Source organism: Sceloporus undulatus, chromosome 3 (genome assembly GCF_019175285.1).
Source record: "Sceloporus undulatus isolate JIND9_A2432 ecotype Alabama chromosome 3, SceUnd_v1.1, whole genome shotgun sequence".
Classification (NCBI taxonomy): Eukaryota; Metazoa; Chordata; class Lepidosauria; order Squamata; family Phrynosomatidae; genus Sceloporus; species Sceloporus undulatus.
Window position 1 is genome coordinate 263,621,209 of NC_056524.1, and position 27,520 is coordinate 263,648,728.

The 27,520-nt window shown below is 40.7% G+C and overlaps 1 protein-coding gene across 9 annotated transcripts in view; it reads left to right on the plus strand.

Moving 5' to 3' along the window:
- Positions 1-27,520, plus strand: part of ATP11B (ATPase phospholipid transporting 11B (putative)) — a 125,431-nt gene that overhangs the window by 16,677 nt on the left and 81,234 nt on the right. For all 9 annotated transcript variants that reach the window (XM_042456218.1, XM_042456219.1, XM_042456222.1 and 6 more), the window contains exons 2-3: positions 15,009-15,125; positions 16,708-16,797. In XM_042456218.1, coding sequence (XP_042312152.1) covers positions 15,009-15,125; positions 16,708-16,797 — 207 coding nt within the window. The remainder of the gene's footprint in view (positions 1-15,008; positions 15,126-16,707; positions 16,798-27,520) is intronic.

Sequence of the window (27,520 nt, forward strand, 5' to 3'; positions counted from 1 at the left end):
TAACTGGACTGTTGTGGGGATGACTGAAAAAAGGGGTGTGCTATATAAATGAAAATCATTATTGCTTATCAGCAGTGATGAAGCTAGTTACTTCTAGTAGCTCTAGCCTGAGTGAATATGTAGTGAGTTATATAACATGCTAGGTGCAGCCATTTGTGCAGAAAAATCCAGCCAAGTCAGAGAGATGCAGTTAGCATGCCAACTGCACTAATTCAGTAATATTACTGTGTTACTAAAATTAGTTTTGAAGCTTGCAAATGGACTTGAAGTAGCAGAAACTACGTCCTAAAAGGCAAATACTGTATAACAGTCCAGCATAGCTTTACACCAAGATCTGGAATAGTACTGATCTCTCTTTTGTTTTTAGATTTCTCCACACTTATATACTCGTTTTGTTCCAAAATTAAGTTCAGACTTCCAACTGTTTCCAAACAATTGCTAGTATTTTTGCATATGACCTAATAAAACTGCTAGTCTTAAGATGTCTGCTTTGCTCATGGAAGGGAATTTGAGAGAAACATTTGACCTGCCAAATCAGTTTGGGTTGTGATTATACTATGTTTCAATTAATATGTACACGTTGTTTCAGACTTAGAGGAATCACCATCTTAAAAGTTAGTTTCAGCTATAACTTTGAAACACACTGACTTGACTTGGATTTATTTTATTTTCCAAAACATTGCTTTGCAATTCTTACTCATGGGTTCTTCTGCCCCCCTCCCCCCTCTGACAGCATTGGCCATAATCCAGCTCTAGTCAGATGGAGGTAGTCATGCATAATAAGTGAGGGTTTGGGACTGAGAGAAATTTTGCCATGCTCATCAGAAGATGAATCTGCCCAGTTCACTTGACCTAAATCAGCATGCAGATTTACATCCAGATGCGCCCACATCCAAAATGCCATTGCATGCATGAACCTGCTTCTCTGTGTAAAATTTCCATGCTGTGAAAGTTGACTACTTTTATTCCTGGTTTTTGGGTGAGTTCTGTGCTGATGATAATTCTGTCTTAACTTGTGAACGATCTGATTCACTCATCTTCTATGGTATAGGACAAATAAATCTGTTTCTGGTTCTATAGCCAGCAATTTCACTAGGGTTTCAAATGCTTTTTCACAATATCCCATATCCATTTTTACTACATTTGTGTCCTACTTACATTTAATACTTTAACCTACCCTTTTTGGGGGGAGTTCAGGGATATATCATGTTGTCCTACATTTCACTCAGAATCTCTCTAATTTGCCTGTGCAAGAAAGAAGTGTGTGTGTTTTTTTAGCTGTCTGGGTGGGAGTATATCTTGCCTAAATTTGGTCCATGTTCAGAGGTGTAACCTTTACGGATTGTGACTTTTTGCGATGTACTTCAGAAATTTAGACATTTAAACATTTTTTTTGCACATGAGCACGTTGTCAGAGAGATTTAAAAATATCACAGATATACTTCTGTAGCTAAAAGTTAAGATTTACACAAACTGAAAAGGAATCTCTCTTCTCCCCCCCCCCCCCCCCCAATATTCCTAGTGCTTCATCCAGCAAATGCTCCATTTAGATCTGTTTTTGGCACATTTTTATTCTCTTGACCAAAGGCTACCTGCCTGAGGGCAAGGCCATAAACATGTAAGACCCTCATACCAACCTATGCGACATGTACTGTGGTGCATTGCAGTTAGAGCACATCTTCAAGAAAGAGAAATATTGGAGGAGGATTGCAGAACTACATTTAATGAATTCTCAGCAGTTACCTATTCCTGATTCAGAAGAGAGGAGAGAAACAAGACAGGGGTCTTACTTTTCCATCTTTGATATTGAATGGAAGGTTAAAAAGAGCTTTTCCTCTTTTTTTTGTAATTGCATAATAAAGGAAAAGCTCTGACAGAAAAGAGCCAGTGTGGTATATAGGTTTGAGTGTTGGACTCAGTCGGATTCTGGGAAACCAGGGTTCAAATCCATGGAAACCCACTGGGTGACCTTAGGCAAAGCACACTCTGTCAGCCTCAGAAAAAGATCAAGGCAAATCCTCTCTGAACAAATCTTGCTAGGAATACCCTTGATAGGTTCAGTGTGCATGTGCCTTCAAACCACCTGCCATCCTATGTGACCTCATAAATTACATAGGGTTTTCTTGGGCAATGAGGTGGTTCTGTCCTCTAAGATACAGCCTACAGCACCCAGTATTTGTTGGTAGTCTCCCATCCAAGTACTAACCAGAGCTGACCCTGCTTAGCTTCCAAGATCAGGTGGGATTTGGTGCCTTTAGGGTGGTTAGGCTGTAGGTTTGCCTTGGGGTCACCATACATTGGAAATGACTTGAAGAGCAACAATATAAGAAGAATCTGTGTAGGTGTTCATGTTGAGAAGGAATAGGTAAAAGGACATTGCTTGTTGGCTAGTATGGAAGAGTAATTCTTTTGGGACCAACTCAAAAATGCTGTAAAGTGCATTCTTTGAAAAATAAAGTTATAGGAAGGAGGTGATTTCATTAAGTTTGGAATGGAGAGGAAAATATTATTTATTTATTTATTTATTTGATTTTATTACTATCCCATCTTTCCCCAGCATGAGATTTGAGGCAGCTAATAATTTCTTCAGGCTTATAGTGGGGGTGGAGAGAGGTTCCCTTCACTCTCATTTCAGTCTTGATAACAATACTGATGTGACATCAAGTTAGACATTTAGCTTCACGTTTAGTTTGGTTCTAAATCGTGCTGGTAATTGTGCTTAATTCCAGGTAAGTCCCCAGTTGAACATACTTGTGAACTTCATTACCTACATCAAAGATTGAAATGGATTAGTAACTGATGAGATAGAGGGAGACCTATTTTTCTATCTACTCTTTCTGAAAGAGACTCAGTTTGCACTGACAATGTTATGGTTTGATTGTTGAAAAAATGTAGTAGCACAGCAAAACAGTCTCTTGAATGAACATGTCAAAGTATTTTTTCAAAGATATAAATTAACTGCACAGTTGGGCAAAACTAAAACATTGGCCCTTGGGTCCATACTAGGCATGTGCATATTTGCATACATTCACCCATTTATCTATAATGCTGGATAAAAAAGCTGTTTTTACATCAAAATGGAAAAGGGGAAGAAAAACCCATTCCCATTCTTGGACTGTGCTTACCTGCTTGCTCCTAGGCTAGGGGAAAAGGCTTCAAATAGGATTGGGTGGTAAGGTAAGATAGAGGAGGGGTATAGTTTTCTTTTCTTCTCTACTTGCTCATTTTGTTATAAATGATTAAAAAAAAGTAGATCCACTCCCAATGGATAGGTAGACAGGAAAAGGTATGTCAAACGATTATTAAAATAGCTAACAAGAAGGTTAGAATCATAGTAGTTGTATTATCCATTACCATGTATGGATGCTAGAGCAGGACAATTAAGAAAACTGATAAAAAGAAAATCAATTCCTTTGAGATGTGGTGCTGGGAAACAGTTCTGAGGATACCGTGGAGAGCCAAAAAAACGCCAAATAAATGTGTCCTAGAACAAATCAAACCTGAAATATCCCTGGAAGCCAAGATTATTAAACTGGAACTGTTGTACTTTGACCATGTCATAAGAAGGCACGACTCATTAGAAAAGACAATAAGGTGGAGGGAAGTAGAAAGAGAGGAAGCCTTCCCTTTCCTTCGCATGCGTGTTAAGGTCACTTGCTCATCTTGTGGCTGCTTTTTGTTTTTTAAACACACCTTTTTTTCCTCTGGCTTTATTTTAGAAAAGGTTTGATTGTACTGGTGATTGCTACATATTTTTTATTTGTTTTAGCTATTTTATTTTCAAAATAGAGATGGTTTATAAATAGTTCACAGTGAATTTTACTATTTTGCATTGTAAGCCCTCTTGGGAAGACAGCTAAGAAAAGCAGCTATGAAATATGTTACATATATTTTTAAAGCTATCTTTAAATTATAAAATGTCATGCCAAAATCATTTGGCCACAAGCTGCTTGCATTTCCATAGCAATCTAGCTTGGCTGCAACCCTGTAACTTTAATGCCATGATGTTTTGGGCAGCCCATCGTTATTGCATAATAAATCCTGTTTTTTTCAACTGCCCAAGACATTTGATTTCATGATAATTTGCATGCAAAACGGTGGCCGTATTTTTATAGGTTTGACATCCATATTTTGTGGAGCATAATTTAGTTGTTCCTGCCTCGCTAATTATCTCAGATCTGCTCTTCTGAAACTAGTGTTGCATGAAGGTTAAGAGGTGATATGATAGCCCTGTTTAAATACTTGAAGGGATGTCATATTGAGGAGGGAGCTAGCTTGTTTTCTGCTGCTCCAGAGACTAGAACATGGAACAATGGATGCAAGTTACAGGAAAAGAGATTCCACCTCAACATTAGGAGGAACTTCCTGACAGTAAGGGCTGTTCGACAGTAGAACAAACTTCCTCAAAGTGTAGTGGAATCTCCTTCCTTAGAGGTTTTTAAACAGAAGCTGGATGGACATCTGTCGGGGATGCTTTGATTTAGATTTCCTGCATGGCAGGGGGTTGGGACTGAACTGGCCTTACCGTCTCGTCCAACTCTATGATTCTGGTACCAAAGCAAGAACATGGCATTTTTCAAAAATTATAGGCAAACTAACGTGTTGCACCATTTTTATCCTGTGACTGATACTCTTTGCAGTTTGTGCTAAAAATAGTCACCAAGTTTCCAGTAGAAACGTCTAGCAGATTCTTGCTATTTTCCTGTTAATATGCAGTAATCCTGATAGTCTGTCAGCCACTGTTGGAGACGCTGCATTGTTACATCATTTATGTGGAACAGATGGTGTGCCTTCTGATTGCTGCTGTTGAATAGAGGATATCCTTGGCTTGGATCCATCAGTTCCCAGTGGTCTATCATCCCTAGAGCTTCACAGTAATATGTAACTGGCACATCACATAAACTGGAGTCATTTGAGAATCATCCTAGTGTATAACAACATCTGAAATATATCCCCTCTTTTCACTGTTTCTACTTCATCTTGTTGTGAGTTGACTTTCTTTTAGGGAGCAGCAGCAGTGTCTCAGATTGTGTCATTAGAAGGTGGGGAAGCTAGTTTTGTGTCTAATATTACACACAGACTGTAATTATTACAGCTGCTCAATTCATAAGTCTTGCCTTAATTTTATTTGACCTTTAGATGTTAGCCATACTTTCTAAGTCTTTCTTCCTGAAGTGAACACTGTTCTAGAAACCTTTAGCTTCCCATTTTAGCTATCTGCTAAGTCACAAGGTAAGGCATATGCTTGAAAAATAAATTTTAAAAATAGGCATAACTTATTCTGTATGATTTAATGATATGGGAGCAAAAACTCTTTTAACACTCAGCTCCTGCAACAGAACTTTCCAAGATTAATTTTCAAGCTACATTTGTGCACTGAAACTTCTTCTTAGTGCCATTTTTCAATATAACAAAGTTCATATTCATATTTACGGTCATGTTGACACAAATGGCTGAGCACCATCCTCTTTGTAGGGATTAGGTGGCAATGCAAAGACTACTGAAGTAAGGCAGTCTTTCCTGAATAATGTTTCTGACTGTGTTACAAAGCTAACTACTCTGGCTAATTTCTCTTTTTATGGGATTACATCCCTTGTATGGGCTACATAGCCCAGCGAGATCCAGCTGTTTTGGCAACTGTGCCAGAAGCCAAAGTTCCTATTACCTACTAATGGATATATGCATATCTACCCCCTCCTTATGATACCCTCCAAGAGTTTGATGTAGTTTTATTTCTAGTGTACTGAATGGTACAATATCCTGTTCTTCCATAGAGCTCTGTATGATTCTGGATGCGCAGCAAAATACAGTGAACCCTTAAAATCAGTGGTGTAGTAACATTGTATCCTTTGTATAAAATGGCAAAATCAAGGTCTGTTCTTTTTGGGGGGGTCGGAATATTTTCAAGCCATGGATGCAGAATCCATGGATACAGAGGGCCAACTGTGTTGTACATGGAGGCATGTGGAATTCAAAAAAGAAGTGTAAAAAGCGTAATCAGAAACTATAAAAAACTATTATTTTCAACCATGAATGATCTAGTTCTCTGTCAACTTGTTGTCTACATGCAGGACATGCACACTCCTGCCTTGAATAGAAGCTTTGCCCTTCAATTAACAAATTTTGTCAAACATGTTTATTGTATCTGAGAGCTTTGGTTTACAAGCATCAGTGAAATATGTCTGAAAGGGAAAAAAAAGTCTCTTACTTATCCTGCATCTTCATAAAGTTCTGTTTAATTAAGAGGGTTATTTTATAGTCCACCTTTTAGTCCAGGGGTAGGCAACCTGCGGCCCGCGGGCCGGATGCGGCCCGGCAAGGCCTTAGGACCGGCCCCAGCCCAGTCCTGCCGCCGATTGCCGCCGGGGCCTTTGGCGTCTCGTGCGAGGGGCATGGTGGGGCAATTGTCTATAGAAGGCTCAGAAACATGCATTTATCTTAACATTTTTTAAAAAATTAGCAAATGTTTTCGTGTGTCCTCCATTTTTTATTTAAAAAGTGCCCTCCATTTGAAAATTTTGTCCTACATTTGTCCCGGTTTATTTATTTATTTAATTTTCAAAAAAAAATTATTTAATTATTTATTTATTTTGCTTCGGCCCCCCAGTTGTCTGAGGGACAGCAACCCGGCCCCCGGCTCAAAAGGGTTGCCTACCCCTGTTTTAGTCAAAAGACAATCTAGGCAGCTAACAATAGAATATAACTGAAACACAGTAACTTCCCCCTTACCATGATGCTCTTCCAGGGATTTAGCCACCTTGACTAATGGCAGAAGTCAAGATTGTAGTCCTTGGTTAACTGACAACTTGGTTAACTGACAATTACAACCATTTGTGTTACATTTGTAAGCGGATGAGCCCTCCCTTTGCCATCTATGTCATCAGACCTTAGAGGGAGAGTGAGGCCTGCCAGCTCCATCAGGCCTGGCCTGAACTAAGAAGAAGAGCCTTCCATCCAGTCCATCTGCCTTGGTCCAGGCCTCAGAGAGAGAGAAGAAACACTGGACCTGATCCCCTTCCCCACCACCAGTACCCCTAAGTGTCGTGTCTTTTTAGATTGTAAGCCTGAGGGCAGGGAACCTTCTAATTAAAGATAATAATTGGAAGCTGCGCTGATAGCCTTTAGGACTGAAGGGTGGCATATAAGTGCTCTAATAAATAAATAAATAAATAAATAGAATTTCAGTAATCACTGAATGTAGCTTTTGTGCAAGTTGGCTTCCTCTTGTTGATACAGACTATATTACTTCAAAAGCACTTGCCTTGTTCTCATCCGGGCGCCGATATCTGAAGTGATGTGCTGGTGTATCTTGCCAAATGCATGCTTGGCATTTTTGTCAGTCAAGTTGAAGGACAAAAGTGTTTGCCACAAGCCGTTTACCATCCAAATGCCTTGGAAGCCAGACACAGTTCTCACTTCACGTTTCTCACATATAGCACCCCCTCCCAAATAAAGCTATAAAGAACTGCTCCTGCATGCCACCTGCTTCCTTGCAAGGCAGGTAAATGCATATGTATTGTGCATTGCCTGTGGGCCCCTGGTGGGTTGAGAAATGGAAGATAAATGCTTTAAGTAATAAATATGCATCTGTACAAGTGACTTAAAAGCACACACATACACACACACCACTAATGTCCAAGGCTATGAGATAACTGTTTAGAGTGGGATAGTTCCTTGTTTGACCACCTATCATTCCAGGGCAAGCAGCTATCTTTCCTCCTCTAACTCACCAGAAGTAACAATTAAAAACAATCTGATAGTGAAGCTTAGTGTTCAAAAGGTTATGAAGAGGAAGAAACTTCTCCTCAGGAACACACTTGGAATTGCCAGTGCAATTCAAGAGAAAATGTATGTTAAAAGAGTGTGTGTCATGTGAAAGGTAAGAAAGATAAACAGACTAGGTATAAAGAGAAAATAACCGATAAGTATAATATCTAACCAAGTTGCCTCAGAGTACAGTGGGCCCTCCTTCTACACGGATTTGCCATGCATTTGAGCATCCGCAGATGGCAAACCAAGCCATTGTCCCCAATGGCGACACACATCCCTTCTATCCTCCCCTCCTCATTCCTTCCCCCCTTCCTTCCTTCCTTCCTTCCTTCCTTCCTTCCTTCCTTCCTTCCCTGACTCCCTCCCTTGTTCCTTTCCTCCCTACTTAACCTGGCTGTCACTGCGGAACCTCCTCCTCCCCGCCACCGCTGCATAGGCCTCCTCGCTGTCCCCACGGCAGGAAAGGCCGGATGGTGTTGGAGGCCAAGAAGCCTCCAGGCCACAACCCGGCCCTTCCACAGCAGTGGCAGTGGCAGCAGCGAGGAGGCCAAGGTGATGAGGCCTCTGGCAATGCTGCTCCGCCTCCACACTGCTACTGCCGCCACCTCCTTGGAAGGACCCGGTGGTGGCCTGGAGGCCTCTTGGCCTCCAACACAGCCAACCGGCTTTTCCTGCTGTGGTGGTGAGGAGGAGGAGGTATGTAGGGAGGGAATGAATGAGGGAGGGAATTAAGGAAGAAAGAAGGGAGGGAAAGAGTAGGGGAGAAGAGGGACTTTTGTCCCCAATGGCGGCACGTGTGCATACATGCCGCCATTGGGGACGATGGGACTTGAGCATAAGCTGATTTTGGTATGTGGGGGGGGGGGTCCGGAACAGATCCTCCGCGTATACCAAGGGCCAGCTATTCTCAGTAGCAGTCATGCCTGCAGAATCCTAGGGTAGTTTGTGGCAGCATTCTAGAGAGATGTAACATGGAGGCAAAAAATGAAAGAAACAGAACTCCACATTAGTATATTTTACTAGGGAAGTAAACAAATGATGCTCATTTGCTTTTTAGCGGTACTGTATTTCAAGGAAATTGTCACTCCTTAGCTCCTGGCAAGGAAGACAGGCTAGGGAGCTTTTGATCAGAAAAAGACACCTTATTTTCCATCTCACAAGCTGAATATATTGCTGGTTTCCTGTTTTGGGAAATCAGCAATATATCCAGCCTATAAGGATTTTGAGAAGGATGTACAAATATCCAAATAAAAAAAATCACAGATGATCTCTTCTATGAGTGAAAGCAACTGTGGCATGGGTTTTGTTTTTACAAAAAAATTAAAAATGCTTTCAACCATTTATCATCCTCCTTGGAAATGCGGTCAACCCTTGATTTTTTTAATGTAGGGGTTGCCATTTTATTGTGCCATTGTATATAATGGGGCTTTATTGTGAAGGACATTTAAAACAATAAACTTCTTTGTTCTTTTCACTGGTAGAAATTGGTTTTGCTAGCTTTTTTATTTTGTTTGGTTTTTGTTTTTTGCTAAGAGGGAGTGTGTGTCTGTAGGGTAATTTACGTTTCCCAAGGCTTCAATTTTTGCCAAGGAAACAAAAATATTTATAATCAAAAATGTCAAAGGCAAGCCTGTTAGGGTCTAGCCTTAAATCAGCAGAATAGCAAAAATGTGCCTTGGTCTAATTATGCTTCCCAAGAACTGAGACTGACTCAAAAAACAACACAAGTAGCTTGTAGTTCAAACAAAAGTTTACTAATGGCATATATATATAGGCTATATCCTAATCTAACTGCTGAGTAGTTCAGGTAAAAAGAAATCTTTTTCTCACCATTGTTCCAAAGAAAGTTGACAGAGGAGGAAGATGGAAAACATCAGTTCAAAATCTTTGAGAGAAAATGCCTGATAGTCCCAAAAGGGGAGTGACCAAAATTACATGGTTAGTTTGAATGCGCGAGAGGGTAGTTTGCATGCAGGAAATCCTTATCCATCTAAGTTGGGGGAAGGAGAATGCAAAAATCTTCCAACAGTATCCATGCACCTTCATGTCACTGGGCAATCCTATAAATTTCATAGGGGTTTCTTACGTCAAGAACTGGCCCTGAAATCCAGGGGTACTAGAAGAAAGTCTCTCTAAAACTTTTATTGAAAATCCTAACATCTTTTCTGTGTCTTTCAATGAAGACTTCAGTGTCCTGATCTCTTCAAACAATTCCATAGTCCCCCTATCCAGCTATGGTCTTGCATTTGTAACTACTTTTAACTTTGCTTTTTTGGCCATAACTTTTGGAGAGAAAAAACACAAGAATCTTTAATTGCTTGCATGAATTTTTAAGAGCCAGCAGATAACAGTAGCTTGAACTCAACTGACAAAGCATTTTTGGAAACACAAGGTCATCTCTCCCTGGCAAGAGTTCAGGTGACAAAATTACAGCCTCACTTTATTATATATTATTATATACTTTCTTTTACCTATTGAAAATATTTTGGAGAGGTAAACAATTTAATAAATGGAAGTGTACTTTTGCTTGAAAAAGTGACAAAACATGAATGCCCCCCTAGCCTTATTTAAATTCTGCAATCTCGTCAGATTTGGGGATGCAGTGATTCACGTAAAGCCTTTTAGGGATTTTGTTTAGCTCCTAGTTTGTTTGATTCTTCTTGGAGTTTTTTTTATGAGTAAAGTACAGTGATAGAATGAGTGATTCAAAGTAGATCTTATGTTCCTTCAACAGCCAACATTTTTTATACTCAAGTTATGTTAATGAAACTGGAAAGGTTACCTTTTGCTTTATTGCTTGAAAACTGGAATATTAAACACTGCAGTTTTTATACAGACCTACATTCATAGGGTAAGCATTTTCAGTCTGCAGTAAACTGACTCTTCCCTGCTATAGAAGGGAAGGGGGAATTTGTTTTCTCCTCCTGAGTTGTTAGAAAGTTACCTTTTTGATAAAACAGTCTTCCAGCTTCTTAAAGATTAATAAATGTATCATGATACAATTGTTCACAGTCTTGAGTTCACTTCACTAGATACAATATTATCTTGTAACTCTCTCTGTGTGTCACACACACAGAGAGAGAATTATAAACCGGAAGGTGAGAGAAAATAAAATGAGAAGGTGCATATAAGGGCCATTCTCTTATTAACAGTAGTTATCACAATACAGTTTTTGGGTGACAATAAACATCATTGCATGGAATGTGATAAAAAAGCTTTATTCCTATTCAGGTGACAAAATATCAAATGGAACATCTTGATGAATTGTTGTTCAGGTATTCAGGATTGCAATATGGCTGGTAACTTCTTAGATAATACCAAGATAACATTTTTCTCACTTGATGGCTTGGTCATATGAAATATTTGATTACACTCTGCTCTGTTGTTGTTGTTGTTGTTGTTGTTGTTGTTGTTGTGTGCTTCTAAGTCATTTCCAGCTTATGGCAACCCTAAGGTGGATCTGTCATGCAATTTTCTTTGACAAGTTCAGAGGGAATTTGCCTTTGCCTTCTTCTGAGGCTGAGAGAGTGTAACTTGCCCAAGGTCACCCAGTGGGTTTCCATGAGCAAGCAGGGATTTGAACTCTGTTCTCCATAGCCTTAGTCCAACATTCAAACCACTACACTATGCTGTCTTTTAGTCTGTTCATATTGTACAAAAATTAATTGATGTCATTGTTGGGTAATGAATGTGTTACATAAACCAAGGGTGGAAGGGATGTCAGTTTTTGTCTGCTTATAGACTAATTATAGAGGGAAATGCCTGGCTGTGTTGGAAGGTAGCTATTTAAAAATACTTTGCACTTGTGAACATTTTAAAAATCAGTCTCAATGAGGCAATTTCATTCTACTTAACTCCTTTCACTTAACAAATGTAAAACAGCTCATAAGAAGTTTTTTGAGGGTTTTTCAGGCTATGAGGCCATGTTATAGAAGAGTTTTTTTTCCTGCCAGCCATCAGCAGCTGTGGCTGGCATCTTCAGAGAAATCTGCTGGTGAAACGTAAGGAAAAAACTCATCTGGAACACAGCCTCATAGCCTGAAAAACCCACAAAAACTATAGCTGATAAGAAGTTTATTTCTTCCAGTTAAGATACAACATGATGCTTTTCCATTGCCATTTGGCTTACAAGCAAAGAGTTTTGTCTCAAATAATTTTGACTAATTCCTAGTTTCTTCAACTTTTCTGTGTTTAGTAGCATGCCAAAACCGTAGTTTCAATTTGTTTAACAAAAGCTGGGTTGTCAAAGGCTTACAGATGCTGTTAACAGCTTCTAAAAGTCCATTTTCTTATTGGTGACATTAGGCTAAATTCAGCATATTGTATGTACTCATGTATAAGTCTAGAAATTTTAGTCAAAAAATTGACCTAAGAAACCTTAGTCGGCTTATCCATGGGTCTGTATTTTAACTGTTTATTTAAAAAGGAACCATCTGCTGCTGAAAGGTAAGAGTGGCCCTGGACAGACAGGCCCTTTGTGGCCTCATAGCAACGTACTAGGGTTGCCTTGGGGCAACGCGTGCACACAGCCTGCAACTCTAGCATATGACAAGGACGTCGCAGCTGCGCAGCACCATCTATATGGCGCGCACGGCTATGAAGTCGCAACTGCGCAGTGTCCAAACAGCACTGCGCAGCTGCGACGCCATCGCGACATGTCTCGTTTGCAGCGACACATCTACGACGCAAAAAAGAGCCACTTCCAGGCACTCCTTTCTTGCTGCACAGCAGCATCACACAATTTGGTTGCTGCTGCGGAGCAAGGAGAGGCACCTCCCCAGTGCCTCTATTTGACGTTCTGTACCGCGCCAGTGTAATATGTCCTGGAAGCACCAACCTGCATCTATTCTGTCATCCATCCAGCCTTTAGTATGAGTTCAAATAGTTATACCTGATAGAATTTTGCAAATTCTTTGGTATTGCATTCCTTTGCTTCACCCTTCAGATCCCTTTGTTACAGACCCCAGCTTTTACCCTCAACCTATCTGCAAGTTATATCAAAATCCATAATTTTGGCCCCCAAACCTGGCCTTGACTTATACATGAGGTCGACTTCTAGTCGAATATATATGGTAATTTCTATCTAGCGTAGCTGCATTGAAATAAATTGAATTTGCAATTTAGACCAATAGGTCCAATTATTTCCAATGGGTCTGTACCCGTGGATAAGTTGAGTGTAAAACCTAGGGGCTTATAGCAAAGGATCTAAAGAATGCAGCAAAAGAAAATGGTGCCAAAAAACTTACAAAATTCCAGCAGGCATAACTTTTTGTGCTCACACTAAATGATGGATGAGGCAATTGAAGGGAAGTCAGTGCTTCCAGGGCAGATTATGCTCTTGCCTTTCACCAGGGGATGGTTCCTTTTTTTATGAGTTAAAGTACAGTACTTACATTGACCCATGGATAAGTTGACTCTGATTTTTGGGGTTAATTTTTTGACTAAAATTTCTAGACTTATACATAAGTGTATACAGTACATTTCTGTAGCCAAGCTAATTGTGAGCTGAAATCTGTTTCCATCGCTTTGCATAGCCTTTGAGTAAGAAAGTGCCTTGCATATATTGTGCTGCTTTCTTCAAGCAGCTGAGTCTGAAATGAGCAAGGGATTTGCCCAAGATGGATGAACCTTGGATAGAACAGCAAGCTGGAACTGGGCATGAAGAATGTAGTTTCCTTTACCCACTTAACAGTGGGTCTTACATGTACTCCTAGGAAATTTGATAAAACAAGACTGAATGGTAGTTTCCAGAACCTTTCCTCCGTTTTCCAGGACTGCCAGTACTGCTGGTATTAATGATATCCATGGATAGGGTTGTGTGTTATCCAATGGGCAAGGTAAGCCTCAAAGTTGGTCCTTCATGTGGTAGTTTTGGTGTTGTCTTGGTTAGGAAGTAGCTGGCTTCTTATTTTCAGATGTAGTAAGAAGAGTAGCCTTACTTGGCTCTGTGCTTCCATGAAAGCCAGAAATAGCAAAATTTCAAAAACCCAATAGTGAGGGAATGTCACTCACTGCCCACTAAATCCTTTGCAAGTTGTGATGCTGTGAAGTGTGTCCTGTTAAAGTGAGAGGCTGATTCCTCCTCAAAATCCTCTGCAGGCCTCTTCAGGAAGAAAAGAATTTGGGTAGCAGCAGGTGCTCTTGTCTCTCTTTTTAACTGTTAGTTTTGCAATAGGATCACAAGTAAGAGGAGATGGCATGCAAGGGATCTATACTGTAGTTTGTTTTTGTATGGGATGAAGAGGGGCACATGTGGGTTTGTGCTAAAAAATAATGACTGAAGCAGGCAAGGGGGGGAGGCTTTCTATAGCTTCCCACTCCCATAATTAATTCCCCTTTGTATTATCTGCTTCTAGTAAGTCCTCCCCCATCCTCAGACAAATACAGAAACAGAAAGTTGAGTCAACGGTTTCATGGTTGAATAACATTTCTCAAGGCTGCCTGATCTGGGCATGGGTGTCTCACACATCTAAATCCTGTTTCACATTCTGCATGAGATCTATCATCCCAGAAATACATCATTACTTGTTTAGGTTACATCTCCCAGAATTTCATGGCCAATATGGCCAATGGCCATGCAAGCTGGAGGGTCCTGTGAGTCTTACTTATAAATAACTTTACCAAACTCTTATCTGTTCGCACATGTCTTTCGCACTTCTAATCTGCACAGTCACCCTATTTGTTTCTTTTATGTGCTTTGGCAAGAAATATGTAATTTAGGTTGCAGTGCCTGCAGGTACGAAGTTCTTCTGATAGTTGAATACTTTATAGCACTTGCATGAATTCTGAAACCTTTTTCTCTACTGCAGCCCAAAACTCTTAGGACACATTGTAAAGGTCAAAACCATACAGTTAATCCCTGTATTTAAACTATACTAAAAAGCATTCTAGGAATGTGTAGTAGAAATTTCTAATTGTGGTCTGCTTCTTTATGTCCAGTTCAGCAAATTTCTGTCAGTTAAGATATAGAAATAAATATTTGAAAATGAAAGAAATCTCTGTAGAGCCACGAAAAAAATGCTGCAGTACATGCACAAATACCAAATTCATGTCCAGACTCATCAGTGAGGTTCTCTGGTTGCCCTTGGAGAAAGTGGTTTTATCTTTCAACCTGATTTCTTGACATTTCTCTGTGAGGATGAAACATAAACCTATATGACATTGTGGATATTAAAATCTTGGAGAAAATGTTTGTGACTAGTAATATAACCAAGAGTCTCTCTTTTTTTCTCTTTCAGGGTTTTGACCCACCACATCAAAGTGATAATCGAACTATTTATATTGCAAATCGTTTCCCCCAGGATGGTCATTATGTTCCTCAGAAATTTGCAGAAAACAGAATAGTCTCTTCTAAGGTAAGAGAGACCTTTATACCTGCAAGCCAGCGTTTTCAAGCATGTTAAATAAAGCTAGGTTTTTACTTGACATGATTTGACATGCTGAGATTTTTAAAAAGCAGTAACCTCACTCAAACTCAGATGTAGCATCTATAGTTAGACATATTAATTCACTGACATGTTGCTTTGCACACACAAGTTTCATTGTAAAATATCAGCTCGCAAATCCCTCATTTAAATACAGAACATTCTTTTAAAATTTGCTCCATTGCCATCTTCTGCTTCCTGTACAGGGTAAGTTTTAAAGAGATTTATATGGTGGGGGTATAGGATGTTAAATTACTTCCCACTCACCCTCAACACACACAGTTCATTGCTTATTGGATCATGATAACAAGTGCTGCATAGAAGTAACATGGCATGACTTGGTGATGAGCATCTTTTTACGCTGAAATCTGATTAGTAGTGCAAACCTCTCTTTGACAACTTTGTGTGACTTTTTTTGCTAGCACCAGGCAGCAAAGAATGGGCCCCAGTTCAGTGTGAGACTTATACTCTTCTGTATGTTTTTGGACTGCATCTCCCATCAGCTTCAATCAACAAGGCTAATGGTATGGCATGATAAAAAGGGTCACAAGTTCCCCATCCCTGATTTAAGAGATGAAAATTATGACGCTCTTGATAGATCATGATATCTGAGCTGTGGGAGATGTTGTACAACAAATACATTTGATGTATAGCAGATGTTGCCCCACGTGGATATTCAGGGTTGCGGATCCCAGATCCGTGAGTTAAGAGGGGCAACTATTTTTCATAATGAAATGTGCTGTCATAAGGCTAGCTAAAATGAACACGCTTGTAACATGCTAAAGGAAAATGTAATAAATGGAGATGTGTGAATTTTAGTAGTGTGAAGCAAAAATATTAGGTAGATTCATTCAACAATAGTCATTCTACCTAACAGTAGTGTTTTACCCAATTAGTAAAGAAAATGAAAAATTAATTCCTTAGATTTTCATTGTTCAGAAGTTATATGTAAATACTGGATTCTTGATTTTTTTCTTGGCTTTCTCTCTGTATTTTTTCTTAGCATATAATAAATTTCTAGAAATGAATTACCTGATAGAAGCATTTTGGAAAAATCATTATATATGGAATACAGGTTGAGTCTCCCTTATCCAAAATGTTTGAGACCAGAAGGGTTTTAGATATTGGATTTTTTTTTTTCATACTTTGGAATATTTGCAGATATATAATAAGCTATCTTGAAGATGGGACCTATATCTTATACATAGTCTGATTTTTATACATCATTTTATACATAATATTTTAAAAACAATTTTGTGCATGAAGCAAAGTTTGTGTACATCAGAAAGCAAACGTGTCACTGTCTCAGCCACCCAGGCAGGCAATTTTGAATTTTGAAATATTTTGGATTTCAAAATTCCAGATAAGGGGTACTCAATGTGTATTTATAGATAGTATATTTTTTATTTTATTGTGGTGGGAAAGGAGAATTTGCCAAAGACTTTTTAATGTCTTAACTTCCATGGAATATAATAATTCTGTTTATAACAATTAATATTTCTTTCTCTTACAGTATACTGTGTGGAATTTTGTTCCAAAAAATTTGTTTGAGCAGTTCAGAAGAGTAGCTAACTTTTATTTTCTTATTATATTTTTGGTTCAGGTAAGTTGGATAATCTAATGTTTCTGAACCATAAATGACTGAAATGTAAAGTTTGATGTATGTGGATTGCTGCTTTCTGTTTTAGTGTAATGCTACCATAAGGGTGTGACTTTGGAGCCATTCCAAGTTGGAAATGTAAAAAATATATCCTTAGATTTTGGAAATTAGAGTCACATAAGTGATAGTCCCTTGGAAACCAGTAGGGCATGTTCCTTTTCACTTAATAAGATGGTTAATATAAATTAAAGCGAAAAGAAAGAACCTGTGAAGAATTTATAGTTAAAAAACAGTGATCAGTGTATAGCAGTAAATAATGTTATGCTGGAAGAGAAACAATTACCCATGTACAATAACTCCTGAAGGCCACTAAACAATTAACGAATGCTGCTATCCTTTAAATTAGCCTGTTTCACAGAGAAGGTATTGAGAACTGTAGAGCACTTTAAATACTGGTATGTGGACAACTGCCTTTGTGTTAGGATTCAGAGAACAGCATCGGCATTGAGTGCTTAAGTTTTTCCCCCTCAAACTGTTATGAGTTGACACGCTATTTTATTATATATTTGCACTCAACACTTACCACATATGTCGGGCAGGAAAGGGTCTTAAAACTGACAAAGCTGGCAGGCTTCAGCTTTGGAACATCAATTCATGGCGTCATGAATTAGCATCACTGTCAAAATAGAAGAGGACTTCCTTTTAGTTTGGCTTGGTAATCTGATAGACAATTTCTCAAAAACCTGGTGGGGGGGGAGAGAAAAGGGGTAAGATTTCAACATTATGGGAAAACAATTATAATGATGTATGATAAATAGATTCAATATTTTTTTCTTTCCCTGTTAGGTATATTTTACTAAGTGATATTTGTATATGTATGTAATTCTTTATTTGTCTTATAATAATTAATAAAGGCATATAAAAAAGAAGATCATGATATTGTCAATAATGACTGAACAACTAACTAGTGCGGATTTTTGTTAACTCATAATCTCTGTAACATCTTAGTAATAAACAACCAACCCTGAAAAAAAAAAGATTTCAGTAATAACATAGTTATCTGTATCACATGCAGTAGCTTGAGAGTCAAAGTGTATTTCTCTACTCTGTTGTTTATTAGTCTCTCAGGTGATTGGTCCTTCCCAGTTCACTGTAGTGGTCAGCACTATAACTGGTAGTTTAGTTGTCTTCTAAGAGTATCTACATTTGGTGACTATATTGACTTTTTTGCTGCCCAGCTTGTTATAATCCTGTGGCAGAGAATTAAAATGCTGTTTAAAGCTTTGTAATAGGAGGTAAGGTTAGAAAGCTCAGGAAAAATACAGGGAAAATCTGCTCTCCCCACCCCCTCCCACCCCCCGTTTTAAGGGCACGAATCTTTGTGGAACTTAAAATTCTGAAATGTTTTTCTCTTTAGGAATGAATGAAATACTTTTTAAGAAAAGGTTAAGTCATTTACGATGCCAGGAACTGCCTAGTGAGACTACAGTGGGCCCTTGGTATCTGCCAGGATTTGGCTTGAGGATACCAAAATCCATGGATGTACAACTCCCATTAAACATATCATTAAATTTAATATGTTGTCCTACATATCAGATGGCAAAATCAATGTTTCCTTTTTGGAATTTATATATTTTTGAATATTTTCAAGCTGTGAATGCTTGACTATATGGACAAAGAATCCATGGATATGGAGGGCCGACTGGATAAGAACTGTGACCTGGCTTGCATCACTGAGACCTGGCTGGGGGCCGAGAGTACTGCCCTAGTCCATAAAAATACTCTCACCCTAACCAGGAACCCTACCCGGAAGACAGACTTCATCGAGTGTATTTACTTGACCCTGAAGGCGAAGGATAGTCTGGGGATTCTGTTGGTCTATCGTCCACCCTGTGCACTAACAGACTCCCTAGCCGGGCTGACACAGCTGGTCTCGGAACTGGTGTTGGAGTCTCCCAGACTTCTTGTTCTGGGGGACCTCAACATCCCTTTTGAGGCCGGCTCACGAGATCTGACAGGTGCGGCTCGGGAGTTCATGGCCTCCATGATGGCCATGGGCCTGTCCCAACTAGTCTCGGGACCAACTCATTGTGCATGTAATACACTCGATGTTGTCTTCAGCACGGATTGGGATAATCCGTGGGCAGAAGTCTGTAGTACCTCTGCCCTATCATGGACGGACCATTTCCTGGTCGAGGTCCGACTTAAGGCAACTACCCAAATCCCCCCCGGGGGTGGAGAACCTATTAGAATGGTCCACCCTTGAAGACTGATGGAACCCAAAAGGTTCCAAAAAGCCTTAGAGGGGTTTATGGTTGGATCTGACGGCAACTCTGTTGATGCCCTGACTAACATCTGGGATAATGATCTCTCCAGGGCTATACACAGTATCGCTCCTAAGCTTCCTTTCCAGCCCGCTTCGAACAAGAAACCCTGGTACATGGAAGATATCAGGGAAATGAAGCGGGCCACGCAATGACTAGAGTGCTTGTCCGACAAGACACTCCATCAAACTCTTTTGAAGTCATATGAAGTGGCAATAGGTGCAGCAAAAAATTCTTTCTATGCTGCACGTATTGCGTCTGCAGAGTCGTGTCCAACAGAGCTGTTCAGGGTGGTCAGGGAGCTAACTCAGCTTTCCCCACCCTGAATCCTATTTTAGAACCAACTAAGGCCTGCTGTGACGACTTTAACAACTTCTTCGCAGATAAAATCTCTCAGATAAGGGCTGATCTTGACACTGGCATTTCTTCAGAATAGGTGAAGAAGAGGTGTCCAGAGCTTCCGTGGACTCCATTAAACTGGATCATTTTGAGTTTGTACATACCAATGAAGTGGACAAGCTTCTTGGAAGTGTTAGGAAGACAACGTGCTCTCTCGACCCCTGTCCTTCTTGGCTGATCGCCCAGGGTGGTGATGCGGTAACATCTTTATTGTGTCGTATAATTAATGCATCATTCAGGGAGGGAAAATGTCCATCTAGTTTGAAATTAGCAACAGTCAGACCGTTGCTCAAAAAACCCTCCCTGGACCCCCTGTTAAGAAACAACTATAGGCCAGTCTCACTATTGCCATTTTTAGGTAAGGTGATTGAGAGAGCAGTTGCCTTCCAACTCCAAGCTGTCTTGGATGAAACCGATTATCTGGACCCATTTCAAACTGGCTTCAGAGCGGGTTACAGAGCTGAGACTGCCATGGTCACCTTAGTCGATGATCTCCGTCTGGGCATCGACAGGGGAAGTGTGACCTTGTTGGTGCTTTTGGACATCTCAGCAGCTTTCGATACCATTGACCACGGTATCCTTCTGGAACGCCTGAGGGAGTTGGGAATCGGGGGCACTGCGCTCCAGTGGTTCTGTTCCTACCTCTCGGGCAGATTCCAGATGGTGCAGCTGGGGGACACTTGCTCCTCTAAGAGGAAAGTGACATCTGGAGTCCCTCAGGGAGCTATTTTGTCCCCCACTTTGTTTAACATTTACATGAAACCGCTGGGAGAGATTATCCGGAGTCACAGGGCGCAGTGTTATCAGTATGCTGATGACACCCAAATATTTTTCTCTATGTCCTCAACTGATGCAGTGACTAAGGATGGCGTCTCTCCTCTGAATGCCTGCCTGGAGTCGGTAATGGGCTGGATGAGGGAAAAGAAACTCAGTTTGAATCCAGAGAAAACAGAAGTACTGGTGATAGGTTCCCCAGGCCCGGGGAAGGAAATTTGTCCACCGGTCCTGAATGGGGTCACACTTCCCCTGAAGGACGAAGTTTGCAGTTTAGGAGTACTTCTGGACTCGTCCCTGCAATTGACATCTCAAGTAGATGCGATGATCAGAAGTGCTTGCTATCAACTTCGGTTGATACGCCAACTGCGACCCTACCTGGGCCAAAGGGACCTTGAAACCGTGGTACAGTACATGCTCTGGTAACCTCTCGCTTGGATTTCTGTAATGCGCTCTACATGGCGCAACCCTTGTACCAAGCCCAGAAGCTTCAGTTAGTACAAAATATGGCGGCCAGATTGGTCACCTGTGCGTCCAGGTTTGACCATATAACACCTATTCTGAAAGATCTGCACTGGCTGCCTATTCGCTTCCGAGCGCAATACAAGGTATTGGTTATTATCTATAAAGCCCTACATGGCTTGGGCCCGAGTTACTTGAGGGAAGAACTTGATGGAATTTCCACCTTCTAAATATGTTATTACTTCCCAGATGGCCTTCTCAGTAGCGGCCCCACAAATCTGGAATAGTCTTCCCGACGAGCTCCGTCTTATCACCCCCCTGGAAACATTTAAAAAGAGGCTTGAAACCTTCCTCTTCTGTCAAGCCTTCCCCCCTGGAAAATGAAGTCGTGTACTCTGATCCCATTGACTCTCTACCTCACCCTATTGCTTGATTGATTGAATGATTGTTTTTAGGTTGTATGTTGTATTTAGTGCTCTTGGTTTTATCTGTTTTATGATGTGTTTTGTAATTGGTTTTAACCTCTACGTAAACCGCTTTGATCTTTTTGGAAAAGCGGTATATAAATATATTATTATTATTATTATTATTATTATTATTATTATTATTATTATTATTATTATTATTATTATTATTATTTGTATGTAAAACAATCTAAAGCAGGGGTTCCCAACTTTTTGCCTCATGGAGCCTTTTTAGAATCAGTTTCTCTGGTGGAGCCCCTAAGAGGCCTACCCTTACTTTTTCTTTCTTATTCCCTGATTTCATTCAATGTTTATTTCTTTCATTTTCCTGGAGTGGCCACAGAGCGCCTCAGAAGCCTGGATGGATGAGAGAGCTGCAGGGGGTTAATGCTTTCTGGACAGATTACACTCTTGCCTTTCACCAGGGGATGGTTCATTTTTTTAAATAATAGTTAAAGTACAGTAATTCTTCGTTCCTGATGGCCAGCGTGGTGTAGTGGTTTGAGCACTGGACTTCAATTTTGGAGACCAGGCTTTGATTTCCATGGCTCAGCCATGGAAACCCACTGGGTGACCTTGAGCAAGTCACATCCACAGTGAACCCCATGATAGTGTCACATAGAGAAAACAGGTAAGGAGGGCAAGCCCAGATCAACCTGTTTGTTGGTGGTACTTGGGAGGGCTACCATTTCTACTGCCCTCCTATTTTGTGCAGTTTTGTAAATTGATGTTCATGGGGCTTGAGTTAATTCCTTGATATTTTTTGTATCCTTGTTACTTTATGTATCCCAAATACTGTCCAGTTCTGTTACTGGAGGGGAGGAGGCTGGTCACTGTGGGAAAGACCCCATCTTCATGGGCCAAGAGACAGCTTCCTTTTCATTTTTCCATGAGGAAGTGCTGTCTCCCTGTAGGATCAGCTGTTCTAACTTCCTGCCTCATGGGGAGATGCAGGCCTGTTTTTATGATTTTGTATTTTTGTCTCTATTTTAATCAAAATAACTAGTAAAGCAGGAGGCACTGTTAAAGTACCTGGAAAATCAGGTTCTCAGGCATGTTTACAAGTCCTTTTTTCCTCCCTTCCAAGTTGTCATTTAACCAGTCTGAACAGGTTGGTGTGTTGTGATGTCATCTCAAATTAATTGTGAGTCACTTCACTAGGCTTTTCTATCAGCTTGTATCTTTGAATTTTTGAAGTTCTACTGTAGCCTTTTTCAATTTAAAAATAGATTTTAGAAGGAGGAAATTTCTAGCATGCAGCAAAAAGTGTTTTGATACATAGTGCTCAAAAACTAATACTTGAACAGTAACCTTGATTGGTCTGAACATGAACATGTATCTATTATGGGATAAATTTAGAAGTACAGTTTAATTTTCCACTTTTTTTTCAACTGGCAGATAAGGCTAGAATCAATAAGTGTAGAATAGTAATATTAAATTTTTCATCTATGAAATTATTTTGAGTGTGTGTATGTAGTTCATTTTCTAAATGTCTCCTCCTTGTAGTTTAGCATGGATCTGTCTTTAGTTAATAGTTACTGTAGTAGGCTTCAAGAAACAGTTAAAATAAAAATAAAACAAGGAACTTAGATGCAATTCTGAATTCTGTTTAAAGTCATAGCTAGAGTTGACCTATTGACTCAGTTTTTGTTGAATTGCAGGTTATACATATGTAAGATTTCATGATGGGTCTCCCAGTTCGGACTACTGATAGGCTTTAGGGCAAAATCCAACTGCACCAGTTCATGCAAACCAAGAGTTCCATGCAATGGCCAATATCTTTGGCTTTTTCAGAGGATTTTACTTAAATTCCTGTAGCAGGAACTACTCTGTACAGTGGTACCCCGGGATACGAATGCGCCGCCTTACGAAATTCCGGGTTACGAAAAAAATCCTAGAAACTGTTCCGGGTTACGAAGGTTTTTCGGGTTACGAAAAATTTTTGGTGCTTTTCGGCGCTATTTCGACCGAAATCGCGGCTTTTCCCCATTAGTGCCTATGGCTTTTTCGGCTTACGAAGGATTTCGGGTTACAACGCGGCGGCGGAACGAATTATTTTCGGTAACCCGGGGTACCACTGTAGTTCCTGCTACAGAGAGGAGGAGGAGAGAGGTAGCTGGGCAGCCATTTTGAGTGGTGACTGTTTAATTTTTTTTAACTCTAGGGAGAGTATGCTTGTTGCAGAGGGGGTGGAGCTTCCGTGAGTCACATCTGTGAGTCACTAGGGGCGGAGCTAGCAGACTAGCTCTATATTACTCCCCCCAGAGCAGCGCGCCAAAATTTTATTTGTATTTGTATTTCAATTTTTTTCATCCAAGGAAATCTACAGCAGAGGCAGAGTTGATTGAGCTCACTGCCACAAATTATTGAAACATCAGGGGCTTTAACGTTGGTGTTTTCTGGAGGATTTTTTTTTTCCAGGAGGAAGCCCGCAGTCCTATTCCAGTAATTTCCTAAGACTTTTCAGTATGGACATTGACGAAACCACGGCAGTCACCTGCAACACTTGTGGGATGTTTGTCTTCTTGCCTACAGAAGTGGAGAACTTCACATGTCCCAAGTGCAAGTTGGTAGCCCTCTTGGAGGAGAAAGTGCAGCAGTTGGAGTCCAGAGTAGCTACACTTCAGCATATTAGGGAGCAGGAGGATTTCCTGGACACAACAGAACTAACAATCCTGGATGAATACCACGCAGAGGAGGATGCTGGAGCCGAGGAAGTCACTTCACATACACAGGAGGCAGACGGAGGAATGTCACACACAGAAGTAGGCCAAGAAGGGATTGTTTGGGGAGCTTGCAGCTAGAGAATTGATTCAAAGCTCTTTCCCTTATCAAGGAGGATGAAGAAGAGCAGCATGGACAGACTTCAGGGAAAGACCAGGCAAGCCTGAGAGTCCCACCCAAGGGAACAGCCGCTGCTAAACCTTGTAGGAGGCGTGTGGTCGTAATGGGGGACTCCTTGCTGAGAGGTACAGAAGCAGTGATTTTTAGGCCTGACAAGATGTCTCGAGAGGTGTGTTATCTCCCAGGGGCAAAGATCCGTGATGTGACAGAGAGGCTGACAAGACTGGTCAAGCCTACTGACCAATACCCCTTCCTTTTGGTCCACGTGGGAACCAATGATACTGCAAAGACACAGCCTGCAGAATATCAAAAGGGATTACAAGGCGCTTGGTAGGAAGCTGAAAGGAATGGATGTACAGGTTGTCATCTCCTCTCTTCTGCCAGTTGAAGGGCACGGTCCAGGAAGGGAGAGGAAAATAGCAGATATGAACAACTGGCTTCGCAGATGGTGCCGCCAAGAACGATATGGATTCTTTGATCATGGGCTGCGGTTCCATGAGGAGGGACTTCTTGCAACGGATGGGTTGCATCTCACGCCAGTTGGAAGAAATGTTTTTGCCAACAGTCTCAAGAACTTGATCAGGAGGGCTTTAAACTGAGTTCCGAGGGGAAGGGAGACAATATTAAGGAAGGCGAAAGGGCTGGAGAAAATAGTCAAACAGACATAGAGGAAACAAGAAAAAAAGTGCGAGGACCCAACAGTGGGAAGCAAAAAAAACTTGCACAAGTAAATGGGACCCGTGGTCTGCGATGTCTCTACATTAATGCACAGAGCATGGGAAATAAGCAAGATGAACTTGAACTCCTATTACAACAAAGCAAATATGATATAATAGGCATCACTGAAACCTGGTGAGATGAGTCTCATGATTGGAATGTGGAAATAGAGGGGTATAAGCTTTTTAAGAGAAATAGGCCAAATAGGAAAGGAGGAGGAATAGCACTATAAGAGATATTTACACCAGTGAAGAGATCCAGGACATCAATCCTGGAAGCCAGGTGGAGAGCATCTGGATAAAAATTAAAGGGCAGGGAAACAACAGGGATGTTACGGTGGGAGTCTACTACAGACCCCCAAGTCAGACTGAGGAATTGGATGATATCTTTCTAGAACAGATGACCACACGGTCAGAAAAGAGAGATGTAGTAGTGATGGGCGACTTCAACTATCCTGGTATTTGCTGGAAGTCAAACTCAGCAAAATCCTCAAGGTCTAGCAAATTCCTCACTTGCCTGGAAGACAATTTCATGGTCCAAAAAGTGGAAGAGGCAACAAAGGGGTCAACTATTTTAGATCTGATCCTAACCAACAAGGATGACTTGGTTAATGGGGTGCAAGTGGTGGGATCATTAGGTGGAAGTGACCATGTTCTCCTGGAGTTTGTTATACAATGGAAAGGAGAAGCCAGGCATAGTCAAACAGGCATTCTAGACTTTAGGAGAGCGGATTTCAGTAAACTTAGAGAAGTATTGAGGGTGAGCCCGTGGTCAGAAATACTAAAAGGGAAGGGAGTTCAGGACGGATGGGAGTTACTCAAAAGAAAGATACTGAAGGCACAATTTCAAACAGTTCCAGTGAGAAAGAAAAACGGGAGGTGTCTCAAGAAACTAGGATGGCTGACTAAGGAACTTTCAACTGAGCTAAGTTTGAAACGGAATATGTATAAGAAATGGAAAAAGGGGGAAATCACAAAAAAGGAATTGAAAGAAATAGCAGGCATGTGTAGGGGTAAAGTCAGAAAAGCTAAAGCGCAGAATGAACTCAGCCTTGCTAGAGAGGTTACAAAAAAATAAAAAGGGATTTTTTGGATATGTCCGCAGCAAAAGTAAGAAGAAGGAAACAGTAGGGCCACTGCGTGGAGAAGATGGCAAAATGCTAACAGAAGACAAAGAAAAGGCAGAATTACTCAACACCTTCTTTGCCTCAGTCTTCTCAGAAAAGGCAAAGGGTGCTCAACCTGAGGATACTGGAGCAGAGGACAGAATAGGGGAATTTCAGCACAGAATAAGTAAAGAGATAGTAGAGGAATACCTTGTTAATCTAAATGAATTTAAGTCTCCGGGACCAGATGAACTACATCCACCGGTACTAAAAGAACTGGCAAATGTAATATCGGAGCCATTGGCAATCATATTTGAAAACTCCTGGAAAACAGGAGAAATCCCAACAGACTGGCGAAGGGCAAACGTTGTCCCCATCTTCAAAAAGGGGGAAAAAGAGGATCCCAACTATTATCGTCCAGTTAGTCTGACATCAATACCAGGAAAGATTCTGGAGCAGATCATTAAACAGAGAGTCTGTGAACATCTAGAAGGCAATGCCATAATCACAAAAAGTCAACATGGGTTTCAGAGAAAGAAGTCATGCCAGACAAATCTAATCTCTTTCTTTGATAAAATTACGAGCATGGTAGATGAAGGGAATGCTGTTGATATAGTATATCTTGATTTCACTAAGGCCTTTGACAAGGTTTCCCATGACATTCTTGCAAACAAGCTTGTAAAATGTGGGCTAGACAAAGGAACTGTTAAATGGATCTGTAATTGGTTGACTGACCGAACCCAAAGCGTGCTCAACAATGGCACTTTTTCATCCTGGAGAGAAGTGACCAGTGGGGTCCCACAGGGCTCTGTCCTGGGCCCAGTGTTATTCAACATCTTTATCAATGACCTGGATGACAAAATTGGGAGCATACTTATCAAATTTGCAGGTGACACCAAATTAGGAGGAATAGCTAATACTCCAGAGGACAGGATCAACATTCAAAATGACCTGAATAGACTAGAAAGCTGGGCCGTAGCTAACAAAATGAAATTCAACACGGAGAAATGTAAGGTATTGCACTTAGGGCGGAAAAATAAAATGCACAGATATAGGATGGGGGACACCTGGCTGAATGAAACTACGTGTGAAAGGGATCTGGGAGTCCAAGTAGACTACAAGTTGAATATGAGTGAACAGTGTGATGCAGCAGCTAAAAAGGCCAATGCAATTCTAGGCTGCATCAATAAAAGTATAGTGTCTAGATCAAGGGAAGTAATAGTGCCACTGTATTGTGCTTTGGTCAGGCCCCACCTGGAATATTGTGTCCAGTTCTGGGTGCGACAATTCAGAAAGGACATTGAGAAACTGGAGAGTTTCCAGAGGAGGGCAACTAAAATGGTGAAAGGTCTGGAAACCATGCCCTGTGAGGAACGACTCAGGGAGCTGGGGATGTTTAGCCTGGAGAAGAGAAGGTTAAGAGGTGATATGATAGCCCTGTTTAAATATTTGAAAGGATGTCATATTGAGGAGGGAGCAAGCTTGTTTTCTGCTGCTCCAGAGAACAGGACCCGGAACAATGGATGCAAGCTACAGGAAAAGAGATTCCACCTCAACATTAGGAGGAACTTCCTGACAGTAAGGGCTGTTCGACTGTGGAACACACTCCCTTGGAGTGTAGTGGAGTCTCCTTCCTT